Consider the following 22,290-nt stretch of genomic DNA (forward strand, 5'->3'; position numbering starts at 1 on the left):
CCCTCCTTTTCTGTGATGCATCATGGCTGCTGAGTAGTTCCCTGACCTGGGGAGAATTAGGAGCTGCTCTTACACATAGGGAGCCTTCCTCTTCGGGGGGGAGGGGGGGGTTGGAGCCAGATCCTTACGCTGCTATGATAAGGGTAGTTTGCCATGAGGTTATGGAACATGTCCAAACTTCCTTCATAACTGCCCTATTTCTTATCCCATCTTGTCCAACCTGATGTGAGTTCAGGACTTGTTAGTGGGCACTAATGATTGGCAAAAGACATAACAAAAACTGTAGAAGCAAAAATTGCTAAAAAAATCACTCAGTCCACGTAAAGTATCAGTTTAAAGTTTACAAAGCAAAGAAAACATTGCTGTATGATGTGCTGAATGCACCTTTCAAAGAAAAGCCTACTCTTTGTCTGTGTGCATCAATTTTTCAGTTAAATTTGTTATTGCAGGTATTAGTGTGAATGGGTCTATATTATATATTCGAACTTTCAAAACTTTGAATCCCATATGTTCGACAACATATGATCGAAGTTTAAAAGTTCGAATATATAATAAAAAAAAATTTACCTTAACGGTGCAGGCAGGGGGGCAAGCCCCCCTGCACCCCCCACCCCCCCGTCTACTTAAATATACCAACACTGAGATCATACTTCAGTGCAGAAAAGGAAATTCTCCCATTTTGCACTGAACGGCGCCATTACGTTTAACCTTCTTACTCTTGAAATGTCGATCATATGGTGTCGACCATATGACATTCGACGTTTCAAGCATTCAGAGTTCTAATAGGAACCCGTATGAACAGATCTTGTACTTGTTAGGTGATAATTCCATCCCTTAGTGTAGAAGGATACTTGAACTTAGACTTCATTCCTCACAGCACATCTGGTGGACAGTGTGCACAGCATTCAACATCCTTCCCTTAATTCATGCTTGTCTGTATCATACCTAAATACCACTGTTTCCATTCATTTATGTGGGCATACTGGTTTTCTATTTCAAGAAGGTATTTATCCGAATCAGTTTCTAAATGAATGAAATATTGTAAATGCAAATGGAAAAAGTGATCCACAAATAAAACATAAAGACAAATAATTTTATTATAACAGTGATGACTTGCACAGTCAGACTTAACAGATGTTGAAGTCTATTCTTTAATGTTCCCTGAGCTAATTATTTCTTCTCCACCAGTCAGAATTAGAATGTTTTAAATCAAAATGACAGATTCAGGGATGCCTGCATGCCTGGCTTACACACTATATATCCCTCACTTGCCTCTGAATCTGCCAGTCTGTTTTTTACTGCTTAACAGCTTGGTCCTTGATTCTTTAGTAAAATCTTGCTTACTTGCCTAAGCATCACAATAAATGTCTATGTTGTCATCAAATTGCCGTGCATGACACAAATTAGCCCTTATGGGCATAGCAAAAAGCAGGCTGTGTATGACTAATTGTCATGAGGGCCAGAGGTTCAGCTGAGGTACCTGATGCCAAAGCTGGGAAATGGCGGTGGTCCGCTTCCTAAAGTACATGAGCAGTCAAAAAGCATATAATGTGGAAACTGGTGAGAGAGGGGTCTTACAAACTAAGGCAGGTCAGAGCAGTGCTACAGGTGCAGTCACTGAGTGGCCAAGTCAAATTTTCTTATAAAGAAGGATCTTTATGAGGTATATCCATTGTTCTCCCCCTGGTACATCCATGGTGCCTGGGTCAAGGATCTTGGGGTTGGGAGAAATTACTTCATCCCCACCCTGGGTATGTAGACAGATTCTTGCACTAGCGTGTCTTTTAATCCTCATTGGAAGTCCACAGGTGATCATCCTAATCCAGTAGATGAGTCCTTAGAGCTGTCTGGTCATGGATGAAGGCATTTGGGACCAGAGACTATTACTCTGTGACTGACTGCAGAACTGCATGGACCAACAGACTCCATTAGAGGGCAGTCTGCCTTGCCTGTTTATACCAATCCTTGAACAGTTTATACCAGGTCAGGGATGTCAGGCAGTTGTTTTAAGACTAGTTGGAGTTTGTGTTTTAAATGCATGAGTGTACCATCAGGGAATTATGTTTTAAGTAGACCATTATCAGGCTGATGCTGGCCTACACCCACCTCATAGTATGACAAAGGTGAAGCACCACTTCTTAATCCTGTGATGCCATAATCTGGGCTATCTCATGCGACCCTCTAGCTGGTTGCAGGTTACTGTGCTTCAGTTCCATCTTGGTTCTGTCACAAATCAGCTGATGTTGATGTCACTGCTTCTGAAAGATAATGAGTCAAGTAACAAATTTCATCAAAACACAAATTAAAGGCCATGTTACTAAATGGTAGGAGTCTAAACATAAAACTGCACTCATTGCAAGCATTCTTAACCCTAGGAGATGGTGACATTTGTGCAGTCACAGAAACCAGGATCAGAGCTGTGGAAAGCACCCCAGCCGTACCAGGTTACTCATTCTATCATACATTCAGACCCCAAACCATGGGTAGCAAAGCAAAAGGAGGTGGAGTTTCAATGTATATTAAAACTTCTCTGAAGTCCAGGCCAACATGAAGGGACTCTGGCTGACGACGTTCGCAGACGATTGCAAGTTGGGAGCTATTATTAACTCCCCAAGTGATGTTGACATCCTATGGAAAGGCCTCAATGAGTCCAACGACTGGTGTAAGAACCATGGCCTTAAGCTCAGTGAAAAAAAATGTGTCGTCATCCCCCTTGGGAAAAACCCAGTTCCCTTGAATTACCACATTGATGGAAGTCCACCAAACACAGAAGGCGTTATAAGAGATCTAGTTACACAGGTTGACAGCATCCTCTCTTTTGACCACCATATTGCCACTGTGGTCAGAAAGTTCTTGTATGTGGCACATCTCATTACTAAGGGTTTTGCATCCAGGAAGAAAGAGGTCATTGTCTCCCTCTACTCTTCCTTCATTAAGCTAGTCATCGAGTACAATGCCCCATTTGCCATGTACCTCATTAGACACCTGCAACAACTAGAGAGGCTGGAAAAGTACCCCACAAAGAGGATCCTAGGCCTTAAACACTTGTCCTATATGGACAGACTCAAAGCACTCCAACTATTCTCTGTCTCATATCGCCTACTTAGAGGCGATATCTGCTTGACTTACAAAGCCATTTCTGACCCAGCTCTGTTAGAAATGCTGCATCTAAAGAAATCCCAATCCCTCCACATCACATGCTCCAGAGACCTCAGCCTCATTACCCCAATCAACAGAACATGCCAGAGGGACAGGCACATAACCCAGAGACTGTCCATGCTATGGAACAGACTTCCCATACATGTCAAGCAGAGCACCTCACTGGCCCTCTTCAAGAGAAATCTTGATGAGTGGATGGGACATAGAAAATTCACCCCGGGGATCACGCCAGTGGCTTTACTCGACAGAGTCACTAGGAACTAAGGTCGGGTGGCACAATGACAGGGTAATCCTATGGGCTAAGCTTGTAAAGGCTCCAGGGCCATTAGCTTAGTACACACCTATGAACCTATGAAGACATACACACCTCCAGGCTGGTCAAACAGTATGATGCACAGGAGACAGTCCAGGTGCAGTTAACCATTGACAAGACCCCTATTCAAATGACAGCTAGCTATAGGCCCCCAACTTTGACTCAAGATGCCCACTCCACCTGTCTGTAACTTTTTGAATCTGTCAAGATTCAGCCATTTTCCCTGATCCTGGATGACTTTAACTATCCAGTCACAGTTTGGAAGAACTACTAATGCCAAAACACAAATGCCCAGAGATTCCATGATATCTTCAGTTCAAATGCATTGGACCAGCTGGGTGGCATTCGCACAAGAGGTGATAATATCTTGGACTTGGTGTTAATCAACATGAGTAACCACTGCAGCATCCCTATAGTGTCATCCTCCCCGGTAAGGTCCAACCACAAAGCGGTCACTATTGAAGCCACCCCCCACCCCCCAGCTAGGGTCAAACGAAAAAACTTCTCCAAAGCTGATTACAACCTCTTGAGGAAGGTATAAAGAGCTTTTCAGCCCCCTCCTCCTCTATAGGAACTGACACAAATGTCCAGACCTACACCAAAGTACTGTACTAGCATTTATATAGCTGCATGAAATCAGAAATACCTGACAGGACAAAATCATCATCCTCAAGGGAGAATAAACCTGTCTGGTGGGCATCTGCAATAAATCAACTCTATAATAAAAGGAAGCAATTGCTGTCCAGGACCAAGAAGGAGCAGGTGACCAATTAGAAGCAGTCTTTCCTTAGCTTGAACAAGGCAAATAAGAGCACTAGTGAAGCCCTCCAAAGGAAACTTCAAGACAATTTGGCCACATCTACTAAAGACAGTCATAAGGCCTTCTTTGCATTTGTCTGCAGTCTTAAAGAAAGCACTCAAATCTGCTCAGAACTGGGGGTCATGGACATCACTTACACAAGCACCGTAGATATAGCCAACCTGCTGGCAGACCGGTTCAGCAAAAACTTCACTCCTCTGTCCCCCCATCAGTAAATCAGAACATCTGTAGCACCTACCCTCCTCTCCTTATCTGTAAGGAGTAAGTCATCAGTGCCTTCTCAAAGGCAAAAAATACAGTCTCCATGGGACCTGATAACATCCCAGGCTGCATCCTACATGAACTCAGGCAGGAACTTGCAGCACCATAAGGAACCGTATTCAACCAAATCCTGAGTACCAGCTTCATCCCAGACAAGTGGAGGACAGCCACTGTCATCCCTTTGCACAAAGATGGAGTGTCCACCGATCCAAGAAATTATAGACCCATCAGCCTAAATAGACTGATCTGCAAGGCCATGGAATGGATTATCATGGACCTGATTAACAAGTACATTGGCAACCTCAAAACACTCGATCCCACACAGTTTGGTTTCATCAGGGAGAGGTCATGCCTGTTAAACTTGGTCGACTTCTTTGATCTTTGAGACAGTCACCAAAGCCATGGACAAGGGGAAGACGGTGCACACTGCATACATTGACCCGACCAAAGCCTTTAATACTATTCTCCCCATAGGTGTAATAGATAAACTCTCTCAACTAGGCATCAGTCCGTATGTTACCAGATAGGTAGCAAACTGGATCACTGATAGACCCCACCTTGTCAGAATAGGGGAATCCACCTCAAGCAGTAGACCCATAATGAGCAGTGTACCCCAGGGATCAGTCTTGGGACCTCTGTTGTTTGGGATATACTTTTCTGAGGTGCAGGCCAAAACCAGTGGGCTGTAGCTGACCTAGTTTGCAGATGATGGCAAGCTGGGCGCTGTCATCATTTACCCAAGTGATGTGGATGTCCTCTAAGAGGGTCATCCAAACAAATGACTGGTGCCAGAAACATGGCCTCAAACTGAATGGCAAAAAATGCATCATCATCCCCTTTGGGGAGAGTGATGTCCCCACAAATTATAACATTAGTAACAAGGTCCTAAGCATGCAATCAGTCTTGAAGGACTTGAGCACCCAGGTTGATAGCAAACTGACTTTTGACCACCATATTGCCTCGATTGTATGGTAGCTTTCTACTTGATCCACCTCATTAGGAAGGGTATCTCATCCAGGGACAAGGAAGTCATAACATCCCTGTATTCTTCCCTTATAAGACTCATTATTGAGTACAGTGCCCCTTTCGGCTTGTACCTCAGAAAGCACATGCAGCAGCTGGAGAGACCACTGAGGTTCCTCACCAGGAGAATCAAGGGCCTCAAACATTTACTCTACACAGATAGGCTTAAAGCCCTGTCTCTCTATTGAGTCTCATACGGACTCCTCAGACATTACCTCTGTCTGGCATACAAAGCAATCTCAGACTGCCACCTTGATGGGACTGCTGCATATCCAGAAGTGAAGCTCCACTCAAGTAACCCGCAACCTCAACCTGGCCTGTGACATCAATAGAACTTGTTGGCAGGACAGATTTGTGTCCCAGAGACTCCCCCATCTGTAGAATAGACTTGCTCTCCACGTCAAGCAGAGTACCTCATTAACCCTTTTTAAATGCAACCTGGATAACTGGATGGGGAACAGAAAATACACCCCTGGGATTCCACCTGTGTCCCTGCTGGACAGGGGCACTGGGTGCTGACATGTTGGAACATGGGCTAAATTTTTAGCTAGGCTTGTAAGGGTCTCAGGGCCAATAGGCTAGTAACTTCCTATGATCCTATGAATTAAACCCCCACCCACCAAGATTATCCCTTCCTGTGGAAATGTCTTTTGGCTGATGAGGAACAGCTTAAGCTGGCCTATCACTTTCCTGGGGGAGGAATGTGAGCAGCCTTGATTGTACCACCCCTGGAGTCAGTCATTAGAGATGCCATCACATGACTCTGTCCATCTCTGGACAAAAAAGGTTGACACCCATTATAAGAAACTGCATGAGAGAGCTGACAAAGTCATTAAATATTGCAGAGATTACAAAATTTTTCAACTTGCCAGAGTCCAGATCTTCAAATATACATGGCAAAACTACACATTAGAATGCTACGTTTGTGCTTCAGACTTCTAACTACTTCTAACTACTCATCTGAAATGCTTCCATGGCCAGTTTATGAAAAAAATGCTTGCTAGATGACCTCCTTGAGGATAGGATCAAGAATGATCTTTATGCAACTCACCATTTACTTTCAACTGTGCTGATGTTTTGGCTAGTGTCATAGGCAAAGGTATGTGTCTGCAAAAGATGGCAGTCCTCACAATGTTTTGCCACAAAGTGGACCTCTGGAGCTAAATATTGGGTACCTGCTTTTTACAAATGCTGATTTTTTTATACAGCTTAAACTGTTCACTTAATCTCTTATCATTTCTGTCACTTGTGTCATACATATTATCTGTTTCTTTACATGAAATCTAGCAGTCCCTAAGAGAGTCCAGTGCCCCAGTCCCATTTTAAAGCCATTTTAACACAGACTATATTAAATCAGTATGTAGTGATTCATGTCTGTGTATGTAATGGGTATATGTGTATGTATATATATATATATATATATATATATATATATATATATGGGTCTACTTCATTTCACCTAACTTCCAATTCACTGACTTTCATTTCACTGACCCCATTTCACTGAAATTTCATTTGACTGACACTTCATTTCACTGACAGTTCATTTGACTGACAAGTATTATTAGCAAGAAAATGGAATATGCCCCCTTCCCCACTGTAGTGCGACCCTGGAGTTAGAATATATAGTTGGGGGGGGGGCACAGCCCCCCACATCGGGGGGTGTGGTGGGCGCAGCCCCCCACTTCATTTCATATGATATTGTTAAGTTTTGATATAATATTGCTTAGTAAAAGAAAAGTAAGTGGGGGGCTTCACCCCCCACACCCCCCGTTGTGGGGGGCTGTGCCCCCCACACACCCCCAACTATATATTCTAACTCCAGGGTCGCACTACAGTGGGGAAGGGGGCATATTCCATGTATGTGTGTGTGTGTGTGTGTGTGTGTGTGTGTGTGTGTGTGTGTGTGTGTGTGTGTGTGTGTGTGTGTATAGATATTTTTTTTTCTAGTAGCTTGGATACACTTCATGAATACAGTACTATTTGTTTTAAAAACACTGAAGAATTCCATTCAAAAATAAAGTATCCACCTAGCTCTCTAACTCAAAGATTTGAAGCCCTGACTGTAATTCAGATGACCTGAGATTTAATAGTGGCTCAGGTGATGGAAGAGGCAGGAGAGAATGAGAAAGTATGAGTATGTGCCATCTCAGCCATGTTGTGTGTGTGGGGGGGGGTGGGGGGGTGGGGGGGTGATGATTCCATGTCTGGCTGATTTGCTGTAGACTGGTGCAGAGCTTGGAGGCTCCAAAGCCAATGAAGGAAGACATGGTCTGCATGAGTGTTTGGAGTGCCAGTTTGCACGTTAGGGGTGTAGGAAGCTCCTTCAGTGACACAGGTGCACATGCCAGCCACAACAGAAGAAGTTAGGATCATAGTAGAAATGCCATAATAGCTTGCATCATGAATGATGGGAACCTCATGTTGGGGGTGGGGGCCATGTATTTCTTGCCCAAGCACAAATAGGTTGTTCTCAACAGGGCCCCAGACTGGGATGAAAGCCAGACTTACCTTGGCTGAGGGTTCTGGTGGTAGACTAGAGGTTGGGATGTGAACAGCAGTACAAGGGCTGCTGTCAGCTTTCACCTTTATGTTGCAGCCAGCCAGTTTGTTTGTGTCTTTCGGCTTTTCCCAGTCAGGGGTTGCCACAGCGGAACTCCGGTCCGCTAATGATTGGCAGTAGGTTTTTACGTACTGGCTTGCCGGGCCTAACGCACAACCTTCAACGAAGGAATGCCCATTCACGCATGTCGCCACACAGAAGATGCTCTAACTGAGAATCGAACGGGCAACGTCTAACTGTGAGGCGACAACGCTACCGCAGCACCACCACCGCAGTATGTTGCACCCAGCCAGTACATGGGAACAAATTGGCTGAAGTCATAGCAACAAAAGAGGAAAAAAAGAGTATTCAGAATAATATGAATAAAGGGAATGTGAATTAAGTCAACGGTTGAGGAGTATTGGACTCCTTCCCATACTAAGTTACAGTAATCTCAGAATTATATGTAACCTGGAAGGGTATGGGACACTGCCTTTACAAAGTGTAGATGAGGTGAATCCTCCCTGTAAAAAACATTTATTCTGCTTTTTAGGGAGTTCACAATTTATTTTTCAGAGTTGTGATTCTTGCAGTTACATCTCACACTTATGACAGTAAGACATCAGAAATACATAATGGTCTGACTCATGGGTCATCTGTTTAGGGCAAACAATATAATAAGATAGTAAACATAATGAAAGGAAAATTGGTTAACATGAGCAGGTATGGCTCAGTGAAAGTCTGTTGCTGTGCCAGATGCTGTTTCATGTCTGTCTGTACTTTTAGTGTTGCATTATTCCCCAGTTAGGTACAAACATGAAATTATCATGTTCTCAGATTAAATATTCACAGTCTATGTGAAATATACTTTTGTTAAACTGTAACTATAAATAGGTAATCCTCGCAATCTGTCTGTTGTTAACATTTCCTTGTGCAGCTGTGTCTCTCAAATAGCCTGATAATATTCTTTCAGTTAGGTCAATGAGACCACATTGCTGATGACATAATATTTACCTGAGTCTGCTAGTACACAAGTATCTGCCTGTTTAGAGAGGTGTGTTGGAGGAAAAATGGAATAGTTAGAGAGGGGAGATATGTGATGAAACAGGACAAGAAAAGTTGGCTAGCAGGTGTATCTTAAGTTGAGCAGAGAACTTAAGATTTTCAGATGACTCTGTTATATTGTGTAGACACTTACATGAGACAAGTTGTGTCATAAAAGACTGAGGAAAGTAGAAAGGGAGAACATGGAAACGAGAGGTTCAGAAATTAAGAAAGACACTTTTGAGATATAGTGAGCATTCAAGGTATATCGTGTTACACATAATAGATATTGACTGAGGTGGATTTGTTGAGCAAAGTATCAGTTTCTCTGATACTGCTTGGTTTGTTTACATCTAATTGTCCTTACTTCTGCTGGACAGTGTCGCTGTTTTGCATGGTTAGTGCAGATGCAATAAAGGAACGCTTGACTGCTGTTCTTTCCACTGTAATAATTCTAGGCATCATCCAGTTTAGAATATTTTTTAGAAATTTTTAAAATACTGCTTAAATTAACTTAGTTTTGGTTAGGTTTCTTTGGACTGTTTTCTGACTCAGCAATGTAGACTGACTACAACAAACAAAAGTAAGACGGTGTTACTATCAGTATGTACTGAGTACATACAACAAAAGTAAAACTACATTTCCATCTTTCGTAGAATTGCATACATTCTTTATGATCTACACTGAAAATGATGACTGAGGCAAGGTTAGTGAAGCAGGACTAGCTTATGCTTTGATTAAGATAGCATTTGTACTATGAGCAGAGCTCATTGAAAATTCAGTAGCGTTAAGTATGTTGTGTAGTATATATTATACAGAATTATGTTTTAGTTAATAGTAGTAGATTTATGAACAGAGAGATCAATAGCTACAGATATGCAGACCTGTTTGTGGTTAGCTAAAAAATATTTATACTCTGTAAACATAGCTCAAAGACTGGGGAAAGACTGACAAAGAGAATCTGAAGTACAGACTAAGAGGGTGTAAGGGGATACTAGTTGAAGGGGAATGAGATACAAGAAAAGGGAGTTTGAATATATTAATCTCTGTAAGGACTCAGTGTTTTCGAAGAAGTTAGTATGGAACTAGTACTTTCCAACACTGAATGGGTATCACAGAAATGTTGATAGTGTTTTAAAAGAATTTAGGAGGTAAGATGCTAGCACAGAGTGTAGTTGAGAAAGCATTTGCAAGCAACCACCTTCCATAGATGTTTTTAAACCTTTTTCTGAAGGTGTTGTGCCTGTTGTTCAGTGTGACAAAAGGGATTCTAGCACTTTAGGGGCAAAGATGGTGAAGTGATCACTGATTTATTCTGAGGAATGTGGAGTGAGGCTCTGTTGTGATTTAATAGGACAGGTTGTATGTAGCTGGACTGTGTAATTAGTAGATGACTATAGACGTGGTTAAATATTTCATCTCTAATTAGATTGGAAATATGTGATCTTAGTATTACATCTGCATGTTGTTTTTATGTGGAGCCACTTAGCTTGTGATGATAGATGGCAGTGGTCCTGTTACATAGGAGACAGGGCTATGAATTATGAGATTTTGTTAAAGATAGGTTACAGTACATGAAAGTTCCTTTTAAAAGCTGTTATAAGGAGCAGGGAAGTAACCAGCTGTTCTGGCTCTTCCAGTTTGAAGAGTTGGTACAGTTTATGCAGGCAGAACTAAAGCACTTGTTATAAAAAAAAAAAAAAATCTTTTTTTTTTTTTTTATTTTTTTTTTTCTAAACTGAAGCAATCTGTTTATAGTTTTTACAGTTTAAGTACATGGAGCGCTAAAGCATTCATATTAGTTGTAAAATGTGTACTATTTTTTTTTTTCAGAAGAAACCTCAGACATGCTGTTTATGTACTAGAATATTCTGTGGCTTTCGTATAAACCACAGCAGTGACTTCTTAGTCAAAGAATAGGAGGCGCAATAAGTGTTACAAAAGTCATAGCAGTAATTTATTAGTGACATACAGAAGCTGTTGTATGTTAATAATTCTGAATTATCTTTATCTTATCTACATGTTTAAATCTTTCTCTGTATAGACGTGTGTGTTTATGTATGGATTTATATATATCACTGAGTTTTCAGAAACTCAAAATTCTTATGGTTGAGACCATATGATCAAATTTCTGAAAACTCGAAAGTAAAAAAAAAAAAGCCCTCCAAGCACACCCACACACCTCTAAGTTATATATACCATCACTGGGATCATGCTACAGTGGGGAAAAGGGTAAATGCCCCGATCCCTACTGTACTGTGATCCACATAAATGTGGTTCAACAGGAATTTTACCCTTTTCCCCACTGTAGTGTAATCTTGAAGTTGGTATATATAATTTGCCAGAGGTGTGGGGGGTGCAGGGTGGCATGCCCCCCCCCCCCCACAGAAACATAGATTTGTTCTTTTAATTTTGAGTTTTCGGAAGCTGGAGCATTATGGTCTTGACCATATGAATTTCAAGTTTCAGAAATCTTGATGATTTAGTATAAATTCATATGTGTATGTGTGTAAAGATATATATGCACACACACACACACACACACACACACACACACATATATATATATATATATATATATATATATATATATATATATATATACATACAGACAAACACATACATATGTGTATGGCACACATTTAACCTCTTTCTCCATAGTTGTGTGAATGTACCGTAAGCATACTTAATTTCCAGGGGGTATGGAGGTAGACCCCCCACATTGGGGTGTGTAGGGAATGAATTCCTCCCACATACATGTAAAAGCATAGCTTGTAGTAATTTTAGGTGATCACAGATATAATGCGATTGCAAATTAACTTGTTTGATATATTTTCTGTGGATCAAAGATCATCAGCGATCTAAAAAAAAAATATATATATATATATATATATATATATATATATGTGTGTGTGTGTGTGAGTGTATACATATATATATATATATATATATATATATATATATCTACACATATATAGATGGCTTCCCTTCACAAGTTCGAAGTTTCAAAACTTCGTACTGCAAATGGTTGGAACCATAAGATCAAAGTTTTGAAACTTCAGACGTTTTGAATGGAGATCACTGTACAGCATGGAACGGGGAATTTACTGTTTTCTTCAATGTGTTGCGATCTTGGAGTTGATATATTTATTTAGCAAGAGGTGTGGGGGGTACAAGGTGGCTTCCCCCCCCCCCCCCCCCATCTTGCAAATATGTGAAAAAAAAATTTTTTTTTTTGTTTTATTTTTTTTTTATTACAATTTCAAAACTTTGGTCTTATGGTCTCAACCATTTTCAGTTCTAAGTTTTGAAACTTAGAGCTTGTGAAGTAGATCCAACTCTCTCTCTCTCTCTCTATATATATATATATATATGTATATGGGTGTGTTTGTGTATTTATAGATATATAGATACACACACATATACATATTCACAGTTTGTATGCATTTTATCAAACAGACAGGCAGCTGATCGGTATGTGAGGTGTTACTAGTGAAAAGCACACTTCACTGAGTAGTGCAATATCTGACTGTCATACACTTATGTGACTACAGCACAGGGTTTGCAAATTCTTTTTGGTCATAGTTGCGTGCTCGTCTCTGGAGTCAGTATTTATAAGTAAGGGATAAGTGTGTGGTGGGGAGAGCATAAAGTATTAGTTGCAGTGGTATTGCATGATCTTGTTCATTGAGAAGAAATGATTGCAAAGTTATGCATGGAGGAGCTTATTCTGATAACATGAGTAGTCAAGTAATGCAAGCTGCGTACCGGCATTCACTTAAGAAGCTGTGGGTGATCTCGTGACTTTTCTTAAGTTAATGTAATTAGTACCTGTAGCACAGAGTTTGTGTATGCTCATCACTACAGTTTCTAACACTTTAAGCTTTGGTGCCTTAATGTGTTAGTAAATTGTATGAAGGAGCTTTACTAACTGTAAGAAGGAGCTTACATAAGCTGTTTGCTACACGTTATGGAAGACTTTTTTGTTTTTTGCTCTGAAATTTTGGTTGAGGGGGGCACAGTTGCAGGGACTGCCGAGAGTTCCAGATGACTTGAGTATGGCTTTGTGTTTGTGTGTATAATATATATATATATATATATATATATATATATATATATATATATATATGCATATATACCAATAATTTAGTATTGACAGTCAAACAAAACATCTTTTGAGGTAGGAGGAAACTGGAGTACCTGGAGAAAGTAATTAACGTTTAACTTTTGTTTGAAGTATGTAACATGCAAGTACTGTATGCCTGTTAATGGTACTTTGTATGATATAGGTTTCTTATTCCTAAATAAGTTCAGAGTAGACTGTCTGTATAGTAAATTGTATGTATTGTTTCTTGCTGTTTTTACTTTATCGTACTTTGTCTTTTTTCTCCCCCCAGGGTTACACATAGCAGCTTTTATCCTGCCTTTATTGGTCATAATTTGCCTCATTTATTATTGCTGGTGAGTTGAATTTTTTTCTTTTGGTTTTACACATTTAAATGCAGTGAATATGAAAACAGAGTGCAGTGCAGGCAGTGATGTGTTCTAGTTCACTTTTTTTGCTTTATCGTAGCAGTATTAGTAATTTTACATATACTTAGACAAAGCAGACCCAAGAAGGAATGGTCATTTAAGTCAACTATTTTTTTTCTAACTTGTTAGATCCAAGCTTGGACCATAAAGTAACTAGTAAAGACGTATCAGTTGAAGATTCATATGCCCACCTATAATTGTTGTTTTAATTTTAAAATCATTAAAGAAAGTAGTTGGAAAAACTTTTATTGAACTCAAAAATGTTACCAACCCTAATAACAAACATTTACCAAGAGCTGCCTTCCATATTATACATAATATTCAATAAGCTGTTAAAGAAAGCAGATGTCCACAACAGATGGAAATAAACTGGATATCACTCCCATTAAAAACAAGAGCAGGGTGCACAGAATTATAGACCAAACATTTTAACTTCATTAATTGGTAATTGCTTTAAAAGGTACATATGGAATTATTAAAAGACTGAAGTAATAGTAATGACTTTGCTGACAGAAACCAGTATGGATTAATGCAGCAAGATCTAATTTAACAAACTTAGCTGCATTTTATGATTAAATTAGTTAAAACATTGGATTTAGGATCAGCTACTGGAATGATCTTTCCAAAACCAGCAGAAGTATTTGACAAAAAAGTCCATGCTTCAATATGCAAAGCTTTAATAAAGTATATATGCAACTCATTGATTGACAGCTGGTTGGTAGCAAGAATGCATTATGACACCAAACAAGAAACAAGTTCTGAGTACATACCCACCTTGGTGTTCCCCAGGATTCAGTACTGGAACCATTTCTGTTTAACCTAGTGTTTGCTGCTACATGTTGGATTAGTAAGTATGCAGATGACTGTAAGGTGGGCTTTGTTGCTGTAACTAAGGAAGACATGAATGTCATCAGCAACTTACCTGAAGGACATTGCAGTTTGTGCTAGTAAGTTTGACTTACATTTTAGATCAAACAAGTGTCAAGTAACGTCATTTGGAAAATCAACTATAAGACATCTACTTACACTTGATAGATCCTTCTTAAAAGAAGTATAAGAATTTAAGGACCTTGGGTAATAATACCTCTGGCTTTTAATTTGAAGTATATGTTAACACTATAAAGCTGAGACATCTAGGAATTTGGCTGGCAACCATCTCCTTAAGAGATGATTGCAACTTGGTAAAACATAACAAAACTTAGGTGAGACCTATTTTATAATGTAAACTCAATTTATATCCATGCCAGTAGTCGGGTTCCTATTATGTAATTGAAGTTTTACAACGTCGAACACCATATGGTCAAACCCATATGTTCGAAGTTGTAAAACTTCGAGTACTTAAAAAAAAAAAAAAAAACGTACCTGTTTTAAGCAAGAGGGCAAGCCCCCTGCACCCTCACACCTCCCCCGCTCTTTAAATATACCAACTCAGAGATCGCACTACAGTGTAGTAAAGGGAAATCTTACCTTTCTGTGCTGTACCGCATTATAGTGCGGTCTCAGAGCCCCCCTGCTTAAAACAGGTAAGTTTTATATTTTTCATTTATTTATTTATTTTTTTAACGTTTTCGAAGTTTTACAACTTCGAACATATGGGTTTGACCATATGGTGTTCGAAGTTGTAAAACTTCGATTACGTAATAGGAACCCCAGTAGTCAACTGTAGAAACCTGAATCTGTGAAAGTCATAAAACATATTCCCTTGGCAAAAGATGTGAGTTATTTTCAAAGATGCAAGTGATTAAGCTTGTTTTCACTTCGTTATAGAAATGAACAAAGTGAAGTAATTATATCTTATAAAGCTTTTAAGGATGAACTACTAAAGTTATTGTTAAATCTAGAGATGCAGTCAAATCCCAGCACTTACAAACATAAGAACACAAACTCTTGTTTACAGTTTAAAAAACAAGCTCAAGAAGTAAATTATCAAACTCAAACCAATTCCACAATTATGGAAAAGACTTTCTTACAACTTAGGTAGTTTTGAAAACATAAAACTGTGTAAGATAAACCAGGACAGCTAGACAAGGGAAGACACCTTTAATCCATGTTTTATTGACTCAGTGTTCTGTAACAACCCAAGGGCCTGAACACTGAACCTCAAACGCATGATTAACACTTGTAGCAGTTTGGCTGGCTCCAAGTGATAGAGTATAGCCCTTACTGTTGCCTGTAGTCCACATCCAAGTTTTTACAGAGTTGTGGAAGAGCCAGCCAGACAGCTTGGGCATAAAAATAATTCAGTAACCTACCTATACATAAAAACGCAGAACTTAAAAACAGATCAGATGGGTAATACTTCACACTAATAGAGAGGTGGAAGGCTAAGTGGAGGGGAAGTACTACTGTTTGCATCCAGGAAGGGGAGATGCTGAGATTATTGTTTAATGAGGAAGTATTAGGCAGAATGAGCAGTAGTAAAGCTGAAAGGTGGTGCCAACAAAATGTAGCACATGAGTATATTAAATGGAGTGTACCAGTTATCCTGATTTTAATCATTCTGATACTGGCTATGTTTATAATGCTTGCACAAGTGTTTCATCATTGCTGTAAGGGGATTATTTAACTAATTGGCAATATTAAGTGTTGTGCGTATGGAAACAGAATACATTTTAGATATTCACATTGAGAAATATTTAAATTGTATCAAGAGATGTTGCTTCAACAGTGCTCTAGTAAAACATACTATAATATGGATAGCTAGAATGAAGTAAAATATTTCTCTGTGGGATGGGAGCAGAAAGCTGTGTGTACAATCAAAATGTTTTCGGTTCATTTAGTCACATAGGCCAGAGAGGTGCTAGTAAGAGTAGTGAAGGGGGGATAAAGCAGTGCTTGCACACCTCTGTTAGGGAGGTAAATAAGACAGTCATTACCAACAGAGAAGTAGTTAGGGTAGGAAGTAGCTGATAGCTTTCCCAGGTGCAAGATGCCAAGGGGTGCTATTAAGTGGTAGTACTGCATTCTGTGTTGGGATATATTTAGACTGAAACAAAAAAGAACATTTAGTTCATTATATTGATCGTTGCAGGAGTAGCCTTACTTAGCCTTAACTATGTGGGTTATGTCATGCCAAGGATGTAACATCCGCCTAGTTACTAAAACTTCAGGGCACCTTTAGTGAACACAAACTGTGAAGCAGCTTGAGCTGAGCAGACTAAAAGACAAGTTTGGGAGCAAAGCTCACAGATTTACTTTTGCAGAAGATGAAGATCAAGCTTGCAAGGATCAATGGTCGGCTTGTGCTTTCCTTTGCTGGGCAGATAGGTTCCCTTTGGGGGCAAAACACTTCCATTTTCTTAATTTTGTTGATGTTTCCTCTTCAGGAAGGTAATTTTAAAGGTAGAAGTGTTGTGTTTTAATGGGCTATCTCAAGACTGTAATGTACTTTTAAATGGACCACTCATTTTTCCTGTCAGTTTACAAGTAGTAAAAAGTAACTGTAAACATTTTTATAGGTTCATAGGTAGGTACTAGGCTATCGGCCCAAGGGCCTATGTAAGCCTAGCCAGCAAGGTTCCATAGCTTACGTCACCCAAGAAAGTTATTTTCCTGTGCCACTGTCCAGCAGAGACACAGAAGTGATCCCTGGGGTGAATTTCCTATTTCCCATCCACTCGTCAAGATTTTTCTTGAAGAATACCAGTGAGGAACTCTGCTTGACATAGATAGGTAGCCTGTTACAGAGTATGGGAAGTCTCTGGGACAGGAATCTATCCCTCCATCATGTTCTGTTTATTGTGGTGACAAGGTTTAGGTCCCTAGAGCATGTATCTTGGAGGGGTTGGGATTTCTTAAGATGTAGCAAGTCCAACAGCTCTGGGTTTGACATAGCTTTTTATGTTAGGCAGAGGTCACCTCGGAGTAGGCGATATGCTACTGAGTAAAGCTGGAGTTTCTTGAGATGGTCAGCATAGGGCATCTGTTTTAGTCCAGTAATCCTCTTTGTGAGGTACTTTTGAGGCCTTTTCAGCTATTGCAGATGCCTTGTGAGGTACATTCCAAAAAAGGGCATTGTACTCAGTAATGGGTCTGAGAGCCGAGTAGAGGGAAACAATGACCTCTTTTTTTCTGGATGAGAACCCTTTCGTGATGAGGTGTGCCACATAGAAGGATTTCCTGACTACTGTGGCGATATGATTATCAAAGTAGAGACTACTTTCCACCTGAGTCCCAAGGTCTCTTATCACAACTTCGGCATTAAGTGGACTGCCGCCTATGTGGTAATTCATGGGTACAGAGTTTTTTCCAAAGGGAATGACAATGCACTTTTTGCCATTGAGCTTGGGGCCATAGCTCTGACACCAGGCATCTGTCTCAGTGAGGCCCTTCTGTAGGATGTCCATGTCATTTGGGGACTCGACTATGACACCTAATTTGCAGTCATCTGTGAACTTCATCAGCCAGAGGCCGTGTGTGTTAGCCTGTACTTCAGAGAAGTAGATACCAAACAGGAGAGGACCCAGGACTGAATCCTGTGGCACTCTACTTGTCACTGGTTTGAAACCAGATTTGGAGTCTGCAGCTTTTACAGTGTGGGTTCTTTCAGTGAGCCAGTTGGCGACACATCTTGTGATGTAAGGATTTATACCCATTTTAATGAGTTTATCTATAATTCCAGAATGGGGGATGGTGTCGAAAGCCTTGGCAAGGTCAAGATAGGCTGTGTGAACTGCCTTACCCTTGTCTACAGCTTTGGTGAGTGTTTCAAAGAAGTCAATCAAGTTTAGGAGGCATTATCTGCCTTTCACAAACCCGAACTGGCTGGGGTTCAGAGTTTGGAGGTTACCAATGTCTTTGTTTGAGTTGCATGATAATACATTCCATGGCCTTGCAGACCAGGCTCGTCAGGCTATTAGGGCGGTAGTTCCCGGGGTCCATGGTGGCTCCCCCTTTGTGGAGTGGTGTAACTATTGCTGTACGCCATTCAGTGGGTTTAAAGCCTGATGTGAGGGTATGGTTGAACATGGTGCTTAGCATACCTCTCAACCTGGAAACTTCAAAAATCTGGACATGGCCCCATGAAGAATAGGTACAAATCTGTACACTGATTAACATAACATTTGCACACATAATTATATGACCACACCCACTCCAGTGGAATTGTGGGATACTGACTTTAAAACTCAATCAGAAGAACACCGAAAAAATATGTCCCCGGAGTCCCCCATAGCCATTCCAATGTCCCATTACTTGGCTATTTCTCCCCGTTTACCATAAACATTGTAATGTGCATACTGCTTTACTTCTACAATGATTATTTGGATTTCATTTAAAACTTTTGTTTTACATTTTATAGCACAAAGACTAATAGACATATGCTAAACAGAGCAATATAGTCTCACACTGAAACTAGACTTGGCATTAAATCTTTTCTGCCCTTGAAACTCACATTCATTGAAACAGCATTGAAACCCACATTCAAAGAAGATGTATCTGGTCAGTGGTGGATAAAGATTACCTTTGGGCTTTTGTCAAATCATAGGCACCTTGGGGTTCCTATTATGTGATCGAAGACGCATTCTGTCAAATGCGTCTTGATCAACCATAAAAGAACGAAAAGGCAAAATGGGAAAGAATTTGGCTGTTGCCATTATTTTGCCATTTTCAGCACTGTAGTGCGATCTTGGAGTTGGTATATTTAAGTAGGGCGGTGTGGGGGGGCACAGCCCCCCATGTTTGGGGGTGTGGGGGGGAGGCCTCCACTTTATGTAATGTTTAAAAGTTTGTTTTTATTTTTGTTTTTTTGGGGGGGGTTGACATTGTAAGCTTTTGCTTACATGGGGTCGCTTAATCATTCGCTTTTTTAAGCATTTGATGATGTAATATAGACCAGGCCCCTTGCACATGAAACATACATGTGCTCTTTGGTACACCTTCCTGACTGTATTAATTTACATTCCTTGTATAATACAGCACACTTGTTAGAGTACATTTTAAATTTATTGTTTTGAACATTTTTCCAGTAAGCAATGAAACAAAATGCATGGACCAGTAATGACATAACTGCCCAATTCAGAACATTTTCATCAAAAAAGTCTACTCAAACTTCAACAGTCCACCAGTATTAGTAAATAAGCACAATCTCTACAGAAGTAATTCATCTAAATAATTCCACATTAAAGAGATCTGTAACTAATGAAGAGGTTGCTGCTAGCAAACAACTTTATATTTCATTGTTTCATCTACAAGTAAAGTGCCTGCCTGCTGTGCTTGAAGAATAAAGTGCTTATGTTACATTAAAAAAATGATAAACTAGTAATATTTCAATAGGGAATGGATGGCAAACGTATAACAGGTTCATAGCTACTAGGTAACTCCTCCAAAGGGACTGCAGCATCCACTCCCTTTAAAGTACAACACAGTACAGTATCAGCAATCCATCTGCATACTGTGGGAGTAGAACCGACAGCCTTCTGCATCAAAAGCAAGTATACTACCTGTTGTGCTACTAATAGTGCAAGTAGACTTTCCATAAGCAACACTAAACTTCTTTTTCCCCTGAAGAACTGTGCAGCACAAGAAATCAGGAACAAGCCAAAATTTGTTGAGGGGGAACAAAGGCCCAAAACTGCAGGGACATATTTTAAACATTGCTTGTATAATCTTAGAAATGTTGTTAGAATAAAATGTTTTATATCACCATGCATTCCCTGAAAGGTAGGAAGACTGAAACTTAAATGGCTATCATTATTTAGTGAATTCAGTTCTCACTGATTTGCCAGAAAACCACACACACACACACACACACACACACACACACACACACACACACACACACACACACACACACACACACACACACACACAAACACACACACACACACACACACAAACACACACACACAAACACAAACACACAGACACACCTTTCTAAAGTATGCTTAACAGACCGGAAGTGATCCAGTACCTTATACACTTAACTATATTCTTCTTTTAAGATATAATCTTTGTTATGAAGTATACATAACGTAATAGAAGTGCAGTGCAGTAGCAGCTCCTTCCCCAGGCTCATGCAGTAGTAGCTCCTTCCACAGGGTCATATGTATCCTTAAAAATATTCCTCTTAGTCATGCCCCTTTAATGCCTGTCACTCCTTATGTGAGCACCTTCCAGCAGGATTACAGAGTCAGTAGGTGGTGCCCTCCTGACTTATCTCACTCATTGAATCTAAAATACTAAACAGATTACACACCTATTTTGTACATGTTCATTAAACAAGTCATAGAGTTTTTCTCTCACTGCCTCACTGCCACGTTAAGGCAGCTCTATCATTCACTGGTAAAAATACAACAGAAAAATCCCAACTGAAGTACTTCTCAGTCTGAATACCAACACAGAAGTTTGTGATCTTTCTCAAAGAGAAACACCAAAATAAGGTAAAAACCAGCATATTGGGAAGTCTTGCTCCAGGATTCAATCTGTGCCCCCAATATGAGTCAATGTTTCTGACTTGTTTTTCATCCCTGGTAGCAACTCAGGCTCATTTCACATCCTTTATTCTAATTTCCGTTGTCTATATCCACCTAGATCCACTCCTGGAGACAACACACTATCTATATGGATAACACACCTCCCCACAGGGAAACATAAGTAAACATGTTTCAAAATCAGTTTTTGTTTAGTTGCATAATGCTAATTTTTAATTGGTTCTTCAATATTATACCCGGAAAAAGGTAAATTCATTTTTGGGAAGCTGGCATAAAATGCAAGCATTTGGATTAGTTGGGCAATAAAATTCTGAATTCTATGCCTTTTTGCATGAACATGTAATTTATTAACACATTAGTTTGATTTTTGTACTTTATAATAATTAATAAATTTAAGAAAATCACATTAAAACATTAATCATGGGCAAGTCAACAATTGCAGATATCAACGCCTCAGCCAAAAAACAAACAAAAAATACCTCTAGGCCATAATTGAAAAAAAAAACTCTGCTCCCAATAAAACTACACTTCAGCAATAAAAGGATTTGCTATGGTCAGTGTTCTTTCTATAACAGCAAAATACTTAATTTACCTCACCACCTTACAAGCCCATAATAAATATCCTAGAGCCACTGCATAGGTAAGTTATCCATACACTCCACCCAACACCTGAATGGGTTATGCACTTCTACCACAACTTTTCCTTTTCCCAAGGTTTAACAACGATTCAGAATTCAGAACTATAAATCATAAACTGGTCCTTCATCTCACAAAATGTGGTCACTCACCACTTATCTTCCATATATTATCATTAACTCAAGCTAGACTTTCTTTAATCCACTAATTCCTTAAAGCTAACATGTTTACCTTTTCCTCTCCACCTCCAGTCCCTCATAAATCAACTATCGCATTTCCTTTGTAATATTAAATCAACATTGGTTATGCAAAAAGATTTCAGCAGTTGATTGCCGTTTCTACAAACATGCAACCAAAGGTTTCAGGACACAGCTTATCAGAATGCAAAAAGGTTTCAGTTAACAAAATTGCCGCCAGACTGCCGTTTCTCTCGTAAGCAATGGTTTCAGCTTAACAGAACACAGAATTCAACAGTTGACTGGCCGTTTCTACAAATATGCAAGCAAAGGTTTTCAGCACATAACAGAAT

General features: G+C 39.8%; 1 protein-coding gene across 1 annotated transcript in view; it reads left to right on the top strand.

Moving 5' to 3' along the window:
• The window catches only part of LOC122809196, a 640,703-nt gene that overhangs the window by 368,800 nt on the left and 249,613 nt on the right, over positions 1–22,290 (top strand). The window contains exon 9 of the mRNA XM_044080502.1: positions 13,560–13,623. Within this exon, the coding sequence (XP_043936437.1) occupies positions 13,560–13,623 (64 nt within the window). The remainder of the gene's footprint in view (positions 1–13,559; positions 13,624–22,290) is intronic.

This window comes from Protopterus annectens, chromosome 8.part0 (genome assembly GCF_019279795.1).
Source record: "Protopterus annectens isolate FY-2018-M chromosome 8.part0, PAN1.0, whole genome shotgun sequence".
NCBI classification, from domain to species: Eukaryota; Metazoa; Chordata; order Ceratodontiformes; family Protopteridae; genus Protopterus; species Protopterus annectens.